The 14,492-nt window shown below is 36.9% G+C and overlaps 1 protein-coding gene across 1 annotated transcript; it reads left to right on the top strand.

The window, feature by feature from the left end:
* The first annotated feature begins 702 nt into the window (after nucleotides 1–702).
* On the top strand, nucleotides 703–9,549 carry LOC140168039 (D-beta-hydroxybutyrate dehydrogenase-like). Its single transcript, XM_072191344.1, has 7 exons — nucleotides 703–910; nucleotides 2,453–2,577; nucleotides 4,552–4,674; nucleotides 5,292–5,395; nucleotides 6,170–6,242; nucleotides 6,804–6,865; nucleotides 7,745–9,549. The coding sequence occupies exons 1-7, from the start codon at nucleotides 750–752 to the stop codon at nucleotides 7,886–7,888; spliced, it is 792 nt and encodes a 263-aa protein (XP_072047445.1). The 5' UTR covers nucleotides 703–749; the 3' UTR covers nucleotides 7,889–9,549.
* Nucleotides 9,550–14,492: the final 4,943 nt, after the last annotated feature.

The raw sequence follows: 14,492 nt of genomic DNA, 5'->3' as shown, positions 1-14,492 counted from the left end.
CCCACTATTTTGGCTGAAATGTTTTGGCAACTCTGATCAAAAGACAATGATGTATATGTTTTGAAATGACCTGAATTTTTGAGTCAATATTTTATCAATATCTACTAGGTGTAAAGGTTGAATATGATTTCATTTGTGATAAAATTGTAATGTAAATATTACTTGCACATTTATGTACAAATATTACTGAATAAGTAGGAACAAACTACTGTGTGCAGCGTGTGAGCCCTGTTTTGATCACATCTCTGGACCAGGTATGAAAGGTATATCACCACTACATGTTGAAGTCTGCAGGCTACTTGATGAATAGATTCCAAGAGAAGGTATGAAAGTTTGTTTTTTGCTTTCTGAAAAGTTTGTTTTTTGCATCCTGAAAAGTTTCTTGACACTTCTAAACTGTTTTAAAACATGAATGAAGTGATGCCGTAGAAATATCCAAATTCACATCTTCAGGCCCATTCATGCTTTGGCTATGTTATGCCTTGTTATGTATTAAATCAGACAATTTCATGCTCTGTGACTTTTATGCTGGATCTCTGGAGCTTGTTCCTTTCATACGATAAATCCTTGACCTATTTTCCATGCACGAAGTTTTTTCTATACAGGTGAATGAACATGAAAAGAGTGTATCCCAAAAGTATAATGTGCGAAGTAAATGTCACTCCCGCTAGTTGACTCAGGAAATGTAATGTATTATACTTTTTAGCATAATGGCTACATATGTTTTCTTGCTATAGACATAAACCATCATGGCTGCATCCCTAGCATCACATGTTGCCTTGGTAACAGGGTCAACAAGTGGAGTAGGATTTGGGATAGCCAGAGTATTGGCCAGCAGAGGAGCGGCCATTTTACTCACAGGACTAGGAGATGATAAACTTATACAGGAATGCCAACAGTCAATCAAAGAGTAAGATATTGATATGTAGGGGTACTTAATGGATCAGGGAATTGTAAATAAAAGGAGGGTGTATATTGTGTTTTTTAGTACTACCTGTGTTAAAGCTACTAGTGATGAATAGTGAGGGGCTGTGCAATAATTATAAGCCCGGGGGGAGGGTAAAAGTGGGGGGGGCAAGAAATTTTTGGCAAGCCAAAGGGGGGGGCAAGCAATTTTTAAATAAAACGCTCTAAAAAAGCTCAGGAAAACAGTACGGAAACGCTTTAATATGCAAATTTTCCTGCTCGCTGCACTCGCAACATATATCTAGACCATAAGGTTTGCAAATTGGGATCCCAAAAATTTGGCATGTGTAAAGGGGGGGGCAAAGATTTTTTGGTGGGCTGAGAGAGGGGGCAATGGATTTTTGGCAGCCCGAGAGGGGGGGGGGGGGCAAGCAACTTTTGGCGGGCCATTCAGAATTCAACAACTCTTCCTATACCTTTGTACAGGAGCCAACCGTTGTTAAACCGTGATGAACCCACACTTTTACTGTAGCGTACACACGAACGCGAGCGAGACTACGCGTTATGCGAGAGCGCCAGTAAAATTCGTCATGCCTGGAACCTTTGTGTGTATGCCAGCTTACAAGTTGAATTCAGTATTTTTCAGGTAGCGGCTAAACAGTGCCGCTTTTATTCTGTAGTTTTATTGCTGATATCAAAAGAGAAATCATCGAAGTTTTTGTAAGGCTGAGTGGCAATGATTAACTGACATTCCTCGTAAAATAATCGTGAATTATACGATATTTAGCTTCTTTTCGTTGTTGAAAGGATTCAATCATGTTTCACATTCATCACCGTTTATCAACTTCGCGTCCGTCGCGTCTGCGTGGTTTACTTTCGCCGGGCAGCTAAAGCTGCCCTCGCTGGTAAACCACGCAGACGACGCGCCGCATCGTTGTTAAACGGTGATGAACAACGGTGAAACATGATTGAATCCCTAAATTTACCCTGCTCCTCCGGGGGGCTCATAATTATTGCACAGCCCCTGAGATGAGTACCGAAGTAATCATCTTGCAGCGAATCGATTGTCAACCTGGAAGTGACACTCAAATTAGCACGTTATTATTGACACTGATTATGATAATTTTCATACCCTGTTTTTGTTTTGGCCAATACAGAAACGATACTCGAATTGGCAATTCTTGGCAAAAGCTATAAAAGTACATGTACTGCCATCATTTTTCCCCAATTTTTCATGGTAAGGGCCAAACAGGGCTACCTTTTGAACCTGTAAATGTTGGACTATGCATATTTTGCTCACTGAAATTTCAATTTCTGCTCTTTGCTGCAACTATTAACCATTTTCTACTCATAAAATGATGGGACAGCAGAAATATTGCCATAACATTGACAAAAATTGATGATCCAATTTTGATCTGGTTTTCTTTAGTGAAGGATAAAAATGTCATTTGATTAAAAAATTTCGAGTTAATTTCCAAACTGAGTCATTGTCTGCTGTAAGTTTATTTGTTAAATTAATATGTTTTATACCATTTCTTTCTTTCAGTGACTTTGATGTACCAGTTAGTTTTGTACCAGCAAACCTATCAGACCAACTTCAAGTTCACAAACTAGCACAGACAGTGATCAAAGATCATCCTCCAGGACCAGATATATTGGTCAACAATGCAGGTAAGAAACCAAGCCAAGTAAGGCCAAGAAAAATATTTTTTTTATTGGTGCAATCTATTTTTGGGAATAAAACAATATTTAGGGTTTGCTCTAATGTTCCATTTTGAAAGGTAAAAGGTAAACTCATGCAGGAGCATAATACTCGCAGGCTGGTCTGTTTTACCCTCCCATCACTATAATTATGTGACGTGTCATGTCAAAAGGAGACACTTTTGGGCAGGATCGTAAATGGAGAAATAGCCAAAAATCTGCCTGGGGCGATTTTTTCACAATTTTGGTTTGTTGCGAATTTGTGATGTTATTAATGTTTAAAATATTGTCTGATAGTTTCAGACCAGAATGTACCTGGCATCTTGTATATTTTGAGACATTTTTCAAGGTAATTCCTACTCTCAACGTTGTCAATAATATTTTTAAAGGCCGATATCTCAATTTCCAATTTTATAATACCATAACTTACGAACTCAATATCTTCGCTTAGGAATATCAGATTTCATTGGGGAAAACGCCGTTGTGGAGCAAAATATCTCTATATTTAAGATATGTAAAAACCTCAAAATTGATAACCTGCCCAAAAGTGTCTCCTTTTGACATGACACGTCACATATTGTGCCAGTGTCCATTTATGGCCCATACCTAATTACCAGTGTGTAGCTTTTTATATCTTGGCTGGGGAATCCCTCATTCAATGCACACTGATAAATATACTGCGCCAATAAAGTATCCTTACACTTGGAAAAATAATCACAATTTCCAAACTGAACATTATTGGGGTAAATTTGTTTTTTTAATAGATGCACTATTTAATCCTGCACATTATGACACCACATTGAAACCAATGTGACTTCAAGAAGCAAAGTTACAAGCATTTGATTAGACAAAGGTACAGTTTTAAAAGTGACAAACTGGCCTATTCAAAACTTCACAGACTAGACATCTGGTTTGAGAGTGGTGAATGGCTAATTTATGCGTTTGGCTTTAATTTAAAACAAAAGGAACAAAAGAAAACCGAAACAAAAGAAATGACAAATAAAATGAAAGTTATGAAAAGTACACAGAAGTAAAAACTGAAATAAAAACTGCTTTAAATAACGCTTCATTGAAGAAACTGTGTTGTCTCTTTCTTGCGCTTGTTGGAATCTTTTTGTGCCTTGTATAGGCCAGTTTGTCACTTTTAAAACTGGACCTTTGTCTATTCAATTGCTTGTAACTTTACTTCTTGAGGTCACATTGGATTTAATTTGGTGTCATAATGTGCAGGATTAGCTAGTGCATCTATTAACAAACTTTTATCAAATTTACCCCAATATTGCTCAGTTTCATAGGCGTAGATCCCGGGGGGGATGGGGGGGATTTATCCCCCCCAATATTTTGCCAGGGGGGGATGATCCATACAATCATCCCCCCCCAATGTTGATGCCTGTATATGGGTTTCCAATCAAATTAACCCCATATTTGGCCATTTCAACCTAAAAGTGCTAAATTTTTAAGCTCATTCGCGCGAATTTATTCAACTTTTGTACAATATTTCACCAGTTTAGCTTTAATATTGCAAACTTTTTCGCGCGCTTCGCGCGCATTTGTACCATAACCTTATTTTGTCGCCAAAAGGTGCTGACTTCAAGAAATTTTTTCTAACCCCATCCCCCCAAATGGCGAAAAGAAATCTACGCCACTGCTCAGTTTTGAAATTGTGATTATTTTTCCAAGTGTAAGGATACTTTATTGGTGCAGTATAGATATTGGCCCTTACTCAACTGAATGAAGAGAGACAATTGAGTTTAAAGGGTCTTGTCTAGGGCACAATTTGAAAGCACAACCGCTGGGGTTCTAACTCGCAACCCTCTGATTATGAATCAGAGCCCGTATTGATAGGCCACATGACTTTTATAAAAGTATTGGCAAATGCAGTTCCCCTTCACTAGTTGGCTGTAGAAAAACCACAATAATTGGTCATCTCATTTTCCCACACAGGTTTTGTGCACACAAGTCATGTAGAAAGTCACCCCATCGAGGTTTGGGATCAGCTTATAGCTGTTATGCTGACGGCACCATTCGTATTGACAAAATATCTGCTACCAGGAATGAGAAGAAAAGGTTAAGTATTCTGTGAAATCCCTGGGGATGGGAGGCACCCACATATGCAGTGGCGGCACCAGGAATTTCGGAGGGGGCAAAATCAACAAATTTTGCACAAAATTACTGCAAAAATGTGAAATTTTCGTAATTTGGGGTTTTTACTGGGGGTGGGAAACAGGGGGGCAAGAGTTCTAACTGGGGGGCATTTTCCCCCCTCATGCCCCTCCCCTTCCCATGGCGCCGCCACTGCACATATGAGACTGATGTTATGAAGTACGTGGTGGCACCGAGGGGGAAGGGGCATCTTCCTTTGGCCTAGGCCACATAGCCATATTCTTATGGTAATTCATATATAGTTTTTAAATAGACATTTACGAAACAGACACAGCAACTTTGCTCCCAGAAATTTCCACACAAGTTTGGCATGGGGAAAAGTGGCCCATAAATATAAAAAGTTAAATAACCATAAAATGTACTTAATTCAAATCCTTCAATATCGCCTGGGGCCTGTAAATCTTGCCTTGAAAATCGGTGCGCTTTTGTGTCCCAAAATACATATAAAAGTATTTTTAGTCTAAGATAATGCAGTCTCAATTGCCTGCCATCTATGATCACTTGTCATGTTCTGTTGACAGAATGGGGTCGTATTATCAATATCAACTCATGTCATGGTCTTATTGGTACGGCAGGGAAATGTGGTTATAGCGCTGCTAAGCATGGCCTTATGGGATTGACAAAGGTGAGTCGGTTCTAAATCTTGAGAAATTATCAGGATTCATTGTGAGAATGCACATGGGCATGTGAAAACGCATACAGAATTATGACCAACTGATCCTATAATTGAATGGTCCATCCACAGGGGTTTTCCTCATCACCTTGAAGACCTCTTGTGTTACGAAATCTGTCACCTAAAGACCTCTTGATACTAACTATTGCTATGGCATTGTCGATTGACAAAGGTGAGTTCTTTGTCAGGATTTATTTTGAAAATGGACATGGGTATGTTAAAAAAACCATGCAAAATAACTGGTAGCATGTCTTCAGCAAAAGCACTTAATAAGGAATCTTATCTGTCATCGGAGAAACTGCACTACATTGCTCTATCTAAGCCACTTTTATGATGATGATGATGACAACACAGAGGCTCCGGTTCTGGCGCCATTGTCGCCGATGACGATGAGTGCATGGTCCTAATGTGATATTTCCTTCTACTCAAGAGGTGCTTGTTTTATAAAGAATGTCTTGAAGTGGAGGACTTGTTCCTCTCTTTCTATATGAGAGTTACTTAGGTGATCTGACAGATAGTCAAACAAGAAGTCTTTGGGTGGAAATTTACAAACAAGAATATGACCCTAGCTGTGTGGAAGATTAAGGTCATGTCTAGTCTTCCATAGAGGGTATATGGGTTTCAACTGGAATAGCACAATAGATCAGATCTTTGTCAGTGATTTCAGTGAACCAAATGATCAAAACTTAATTTTAAAAGTAAGTATTCTCTGTTGATTTTGTCTAGACTGTTGCCATGGATATTGCTGATACAGGAGTCACATGTAACTCCATCAATCCTGGAGTTGTCGATACTCAAAGTAAGTTTGTTTGCCTTATTTAAAACGATTCACAAATGGGTTTAGGGTAGGGTATTTTATGGTGCTCATCTCAACTAGACTGGAATAAATTGGGTTTAGTAGGGGATTAGGTCAGAATTTGTAGAGTTTCTGTTGAATAACGCTTTGACAATCTTTAAATACCTGTACATGTTCTACCTTTGTATGAATTCAGTGGTGTAGCCAGGTTTTTGGAACAAGGAGCTCAATCTTGTGAATATACAACAAAAATATGATTTCACCAACAATTGCTTTTGTCACATCAATCATAGGTAATTGCTTATTTTTGGACTGAAGCAGGCCAAACGTAAGATTTTGGCCAACATTTGTTAATATGGACTATTAGTACCCATGGCCCCGGGACTGTGCCATACTGATGGACCATGATGACTAGTGCCTCGCCTACACTGCTGTATGAATTACATTTTTGTATTGTCAGATCGTACTGTTGGTTAGGGGAAAATAAGGGTATCTTGTAGTTTTGTCGTCATAGATTTGGGGTTGCTAGTGAAGGATTATGTTATTTTGTTCTCTTTATTATAGCTTCCAGGTCTATAGTTGATAAACTTGTAGCAGAAAAAGGAATAACAAAAGAAGCAGCTCAAGTAAGTAGAGAATATTCTGAATTTATATTCCAACCAGACTTTTTCCCCCTTGGTCTTGACTTGATGGGATGTTCAGCTGGACTCTGATTACTGATCCCAAAGTATAATATATTTGATGAAAGAGGCCATAAATATGATTTATTTTCAAAATGAAGCTAATTGGTAAAAGTCTTTGATTCAGACAGTTTGTAATAAAGAGCTTAATAGTACATCCCTGTAATTTTAATGATAACATACATTTACTCTGTTTGGGTTTTGGGCATGTCTATGTATCTTTGTCCATATGTTAACAACTTCTGATATATTTCTGACAATTTCTGAGGCATTCCAAATTAGAATACTTGTATATTGATGTCTTTGTGTTACATACTAGCATGACTATTAGACTGTGAGTAGACCACTTCAGGTTCAGTTTCTATCTCAGCAACACGTTGCACAGTTGTAATTTTATTCTCGTTTTAAATAGTGTTTGTCAAGTTTACTTCTTCTTCAGGAACAAATATTTCGGAAACATTTATAATTCTTTATTTCAAGTTGTGCTGCTATTAGTCTCGGGTGATATTTTGGTTGATTAAGTTTGATTACAGTGGGAAGAAGGGAATCAATACCAGGTTGGCATAGGACAGCTAGAAAGGAGCCAAGTGCTATGCCCTCAGATTTGTCATGTTCAACAATATCTAAATATTCATGAAAAGTTATGTTCAATTTTTTTAGGTTGTGCAACAGGCTAGTTATCGCATCGATTTCTGTGGTAGGCTGCCCTAGTCGACTGGCAGCAATAAACTGACACCAAATCCAATATCTGTTATTGTACTTGTGTGTATGTAAGGAAGTCATAATAGGGGTTTAGCAAAAAATTCTGTTGAATTACTTTTACAGATGGAGAGATTAAGCAAGCAGCCCATCAAGAAGTATACCACAGTGGATCAAATTGGTGAAGCTGCACTTTTCCTGTGTTCTTCTGCTGCAGACACTATGACAGGTGCTACTATCACTATGGATGGGGGCTGGACAGCTACCTAAAAATAAACGTAAATAAATGTAGATATTTATATAGCGCTTTATGCCGTAAACAGCCTCAAAGCGCTTTACATTTTTTTTTTCGCCATCATTCAAATATGTCGGTACCACGTTTGCTGCCTACAAATGGCGCAGGGTTCATCAGTAAAATGACTGTGACTACCCCTAACAGCTTCGCATTACACCTGGGTGGGGCGAGGCAAGTGACGCAAAGCGTCTTACCCAAGGGCGCAACACGGTAGTGGGACAAATGGGATCAATGAGTCCAAGGCTGTCACCACTGACCCACCGTGTCCTCGTAAAAATTTTGCAAAATTGTAAATTTCATCTCATTGCCCAAAACCTCATGTCACACCCACTGGTAGCAGAAGGCAATACCAATATCGGCAGTAGATAGCTGCTTCATCAATACCAATATCAGCAGTAGATAGCTACTTCATCAATACCAATATCAGCAGTAGATAGCTACTTCATCAATACCAATATCAGTAGTAGATAGATAATTCATCAATACTAATATCAGCAGTAGATAGCTACTTCATCAATACCAATATCAGCAGTAGATAGCTACTTCATCATTACCAATATCAGCAGTAGATAGCTACTTCATCAATACTAATATCAGCAGTAGATAGCTGCTTCATCAATACCAATATCAGCAGTAGATAGCTACTCCATCAATACCAATATCAGTAGAAGATAGCTACTTCAACAATACCAATATCAGCAGTAGATAGCTACTTCATCAATACCAATATCAGCAGTAGATAGCTACTTCATCAATACCAATATCAGTAGTTGATAGCTACTTCATCAATACTAATATAAGCAGTAGATAGCTACTTCATCAATACCAATATCAGCAGTAGATAGCTACTTCATCAATACCGATATCAGCAGTAGATAGCTACTTCATCAATACCAATATCAGCAGTAGATAGCTACTTCATCAATACCAATATCAGTAGTAGATAGCTACTTCATCAATACTAATATCAGCAGTAGATAGCTACTTCACCAATACCAATATCAGCAGTAGATAGCTACCGGTACTTCATCAATACCAATATCAGTAGTAGATAGCTACTTCATCAATACTAATATCAGCAGTAGATAGCTACTTCATCAATACCAATACCAATATCAGCAGTAGATAGTTACTTCATCAATACCAATATCAGCAGTAGATAGCTACTTCATCAATACTAATTAGACAGCTACTTCATCAATACTCATATCAGCAGTAGACAGCTACTTCATCAATACCAATATCAGGAGTACACAACTACTTCATCAATACCAATATCAGCAGTAGACAGCTACTTCATCAATACCAATATCAGCAGTAGATAGCTACTTCATCAATACCAATATTAGCAGTAGATAGCTACTTCGTCAATACCAATTAGACAGCTACTTCATCAATACTCATATCAGCAGTAGACAGCTACTTCATCAATACCAATATCAGCAGTACACAACTACTTCATCAATACCAATATCAGCAGTAGACAGCTACTTCATCAATTGCAATTTTCTTGACTGTAATAGGAAACCTTCAGTTTTTAGATCCTTAGCTAAACTACCTTAAAAGTGGCAGAAAGGGTAGTATTATACAGGTTGTATCAAAAAGATATAAAATTAAAGGTTACCAATTAGCCCCCCCCCCCCCCGTAAAAACCCAAAATTATGGAAATGTCCACTTTTGGCAAAACATTTGTAGCCCTCCAGAAATTCACCCCCCCCTCTAAACAATTCTTGGCACCACCACAGAGTTTTCTCTTAACCACATAGATGAATACCACCACTTTGTAATGGAATGCCATTATTATAGCAGCTGCAGAAACACTTTGCTGTCAACTACAAACAATGATACCATAAACAGTCTGGCCATATGTTCACCTTGCTTTTAAAGCTTGTAAGCAAAAATTTGGAACATATTTGTGACCTGCTCTTACAAAATGAGCTTTAAGTTGACAAATTATTTTTTTTTGAGATATTACAGATTTTTATAAATTCTTATTTTATACCAATCATACCAAACATATTACGATGGCCTCTCGTTTTGATCTTCAAAAATCAATATTTCCTCCAGAATGTTTCTATTGAATTTTGTCACGTTTAATGAACTGTATCTTCTATAGTGCCCTAGTGACTTAAAGCTCATTTTGTGGGAGCGGGTCACATTTTTATGTACAATATGTATAACATACACATGTATATCATATATGTTAATACCAATGATATATTTTGTGTTAAAAAAGCAATTAAATGTATTAATTTAAATTAAATGTATTATGGCCGTATGTGTATTCAAATAAACTAAACTTTAACTGACCAGACCTGTCCTGTCCATTCTTTTTACAACTGCCAGCTTTCACACAACACAATAACAAACAACAAGCAAATATCAAACAATTGTTTTTGTTAAAAGATTTTATTTCATACAAATAATTTACATAATCAGAAAGTTATGTCTAATCACAAGACACTATAAATATCTTTTTATGAAAAGTGAGTTAAAATTAGCGAGTTATAGAATACAAGCACATAAAAAAGTTATATATAAACATGTTAGTCTAAACATGGCTATCTAAATGAAGATGCAACTAGTTTGATCTATGTCCACACCACATCTCAATCAAACTTCAAATCAATTAAATTTCATAACGGAAATAAAATTGAATTGTATCTTAATCGTTTGCGCTTTGAGTTTTGACCACTAAGCTGAGTGGAAATTGGAGTGCCAAAATACATCCAATTTAAAAACGCGTAACTTATTTGTTCCATTGACCACCTGGGGCACTTAGCGAAGTCATTTTGGGTGGCCGCTTATTTTTGATATATATCGTTATGAATTCGGCAGATGGCCGAATCCGGATTCGGCTTTTGGTAAATTCATTTTACGCATGCATAACATTTGAATTAGAGAACAAGGGACCAATGATGTACATAACAGAGGGCAGCATATCAATTTTTTAACGGATATCAGATGATAACAGCATAATAAGTAATCAAAAGAGGGCGACATACAGGATTAGCTAAGGTTGCATCGCAGTGCGGTCAACGACGATAACCATTAAAAAATCGATATGCTGCCCTCTATAGGTAACGCATAGATCCCTTGTTCTCTAATTCAAAAATAATGCATGCGTAAAATGAATTTACCAAAAGCCGAATCTGGATTCGGCCGTCTGCCGAATTCATAACAATATAGTTTACATAATTATATGTATGTATGTAATAGCAGAACAAGTGGATTTTATGTGCAGATGGTTCCAAGTTTGATACATGTGCAGTTTGATCCTGCACATTATGATGGAGGACCATGTGAAGTAAAGTTGCTGGGTGTGTGCTTATTCGCTGCCGTATAGTGCACAGTAGTAACCATTGGTTACTGGTCCAAGCCTGGGCTCATACACCTGTTCTGAATTTTGATGTACCATAGGCTTTGTGTTGTGATCATTTTGATTAGTGGTTCGTAACAAAGAAACCTAGCAACGGTCATATTCTAATGTGCACTACGCCAGCGAATAGGGGCATGGGTGGTAAATGGAACAAATACGGTACATCCCAAAAGGTAACAGTGAGTACTCTATGTAACATTGTTATTTATCGTAATACTTGTTCAAAAGGAATACATTTTTATTGGTGATATAATCTTGATAAACAAGTTTGAACTACATATATCACAGTTTTTGAAGTCAGGAAGAGTGCATTTTCATCATCTTTGATTAATTATTATACAAAATAAAATTGCTTTAAAAGTCTTACAATGTCCAACATCACAAACAATAGAAGATTTTCTTAAAATCTAAAGACAGTGTAACCAATAATTTATCTACATGTCTTGTTAATGAATACATAGTATGAATATTGATGTATTTCAGATAGAAAATTAATAATGTTGAAATCCAGTTGAAATCCATACACGATACATCCCTTATGGAAGACATGGCCTTAATCTACCATTTGAAATCTACACCCCCTGTGTGGGAGATCAAGGTCATATTTTCCATAGGGGGTGTATGGCTTTCACCTGCAATAGCTCACATTTCATATGATATTAAGCTTTGGTTACATGCTTACAGGCATGAGAATGCACTTCAATGAAAAAAACAGTAACATTTTGAAGAAACAAAAACAGGAAAAGCATATCATGTATTAATAAACAGTTAATGAATACATTTCTGTAAATAAATAATCATTTAACCTTAGACCCTAGAATGAAGTGATTTGACTATAAATGTGAGCATGGTGATCATTTAGGTAAGAGTTTGGATGAGTTTGTAATCCATGGATAATGCTTTTCAATATGGAATAAAGTGTGATCTTGATGTAACAACATCCAAGTGGCACAATTCATGTCCTACTGAAAAAAAATAGGGATTCATTTTTCACCATTGTTCATCATCGTTTCAACAACTCCTCCTATACCGTTGTTAATCCGTGATGAATCCACACTTTTACTGTAACGTATACGTGAACGCGAGCGAGACTACGCATGGTTTACTTCCAAGCAAATTAAACCAGACAGATGTGCTGAATGCAAGGTAAATGAAAGTACACCTCGCAGATGCACCAGAAGCGAGTTGTTAAACGGTGATGAACAATGGTGAAACATGATTGAATCCCTTTTAACAATGAGCTAAAGATCATCTAATTCACACGATTATTTCACGAGGGATGTCAGTTAATCACTGCCACTCAACATTACAAGATGATGATTTCTCAGTTGATATCGCCAATAAAACGATAGAATAAAACGGCAATGATTAGCCGCTTCCTCCAAAAAATGAATTCAACATGTGAGCATGTATACATTTTATGAACTAACACTAACGCATATGTGATGCGATCAAGCAAAATCAGTCGGAACTCAGAAATATTCAATTTTCAGATTCTTATAAAATAATAAGAGGCATTTACAAAGCTGCATTTTGCAGAAAACGCTATTGAAATTGAACAACCTGTTCCAAAGATATGAGCAATTAAAGAGTTTTCAAAACAATAGGAAACAAAAGGAAATATATCCTTTGTTTGGCTATACCTCAAAATCGATATTTCCGAGTTCCAAATGATTTTGCTTGATCGCATCACATAATATGTGTTCTTCGTTTGTGTATACACTACTAAAAAATGTTCCTGTACAATTGAATGTGAAGAGTTGTTGATCATTGATTACGCACCTGTCCATGGTGTAAACTGTGCCCTTTTTATGGTTACTATGTTACAGTAACATAATCATATAACTAAATTTGGTATCAGGTTCATTGTAAGATAAGAAGATGACCAAATAACTTGACCATTTCAATACCCAAATCCCAATTGCGAAAATATAATGCCCATAAATATACAGTTTGTGTAATCATCCAACAATTTTGTTTCTCGATCAATATTACAGCTAGTACAGGACAACACAAAGTTTTGAATATTATCTTTTACATTGCTACATTACGTCTGATACCATCAGACTTCATCAGACAACTGACCCGCTGGCTGGTCACATGATACTTGGAGACGACAAGGACTATTTTCTTCTTGATGGCCTGGTCCCATGAGTGAGATAAATTGTGTTGTAGTCCCCCTTTCTTGTTCAGTAATGGTTGCTCTACTCTTTCTCAGATGGTTGATGCCCCTCCTATGTCACTTGCTGTCCTTATCAAAAACAACAGCAACTCGGTGTCAATGCTATGACCAGTGTCTTTCAGGTGGAGGTAAGCAGCACCACAACATAATTTATGGGACCAGGCTATCAAGAAAATTTCTAGTCATCTTCAAGTATTATGTGACCAGCCTAGCGGGTCAGTTGCCTGATGAAGTCTGATGGCATCAGATGTAAAGTAGCAAGTTGCAATAAATTATTATAAAATCAAGTAAGTTCCAGTAAAAGTTTGAATTCAAAACTTTGTAATATCACCGACATGGTGACTCTGAACATTCACTATTTAAAACAGGCTAACATTAATACTGATTTTATTGACATCTGCAAAAGAAAATGGAAAAGTTTTATTTTGCAATGCTCATATTGAGGGCTCGGGGCAACACTGCTTTGTCTCCATTTTAGCCAGTTTAACTCTATGAGAACTACCTGCCTATTGGTCAAAAAGAAGTTTTCATTATCAATTGGACCAATCAGCAGCATTGTTAGAATAATTTCACCACACAAAAAATTGGGGTGAATTATTTGCAAAGCTCCATTCTGATTGGTGATTAAAATGAAGATATCATGTAATTGATCAATCATAGGCAATGTTACATTGGCAGGTAATGCTCAGGGGGTTAGAAAGTTCTGAAGTTAAAAAAATTCTGCCCTCATATATATATAAGGCTATGTTCCACTCGTCTGTGACTTTATTTGGATTGGAAATGTGCGCAAGTCTCTGTTGTCACTAGAAAGTCCATTATTTTCTGAAAACTTTGCTACCAAAATCTCATTTTCAGCTAATATCGAAATATACGCACATAAAAAGTTATACAAAGATGTAAGTGTAAACATGGCTATCTGAAGGTATATGCGCAAGTATCAATTTCACAACCATCCATTACAGTCTTAAATGAATATCAACTTCATTGAAAAAATATCTAAATTATACAAATATTACAA

The sequence above is a fragment of the Amphiura filiformis genome, chromosome 13, assembly GCF_039555335.1.
Source record: "Amphiura filiformis chromosome 13, Afil_fr2py, whole genome shotgun sequence".
Lineage (NCBI taxonomy): Eukaryota > Metazoa > Echinodermata > Ophiuroidea > Amphilepidida > Amphiuridae > Amphiura > Amphiura filiformis.
Note: the sequence above shows the minus strand (reverse complement) of the source record. Positions and strands in the feature narration are given on the sequence as shown.

Bases quoted from the DNA above. Each gene is read 5' to 3' on its own strand.
- LOC140168039 (XM_072191344.1), top strand. From the start codon at position 750: ATGGCTGCATCCCTAGCATCACATGTTGCCTTGGTAACAGGGTCAACA. The intron at 4,675-5,291 runs GTTAAGTATTCT...TTCTGTTGACAG, and splicing joins ACCAGGAATGAGAAGAAAAG to AATGGGGTCGTATTATCAAT. The intron at 6,866-7,744 runs GTAAGTAGAGAA...TTACTTTTACAG, and splicing joins TAACAAAAGAAGCAGCTCAA to ATGGAGAGATTAAGCAAGCA.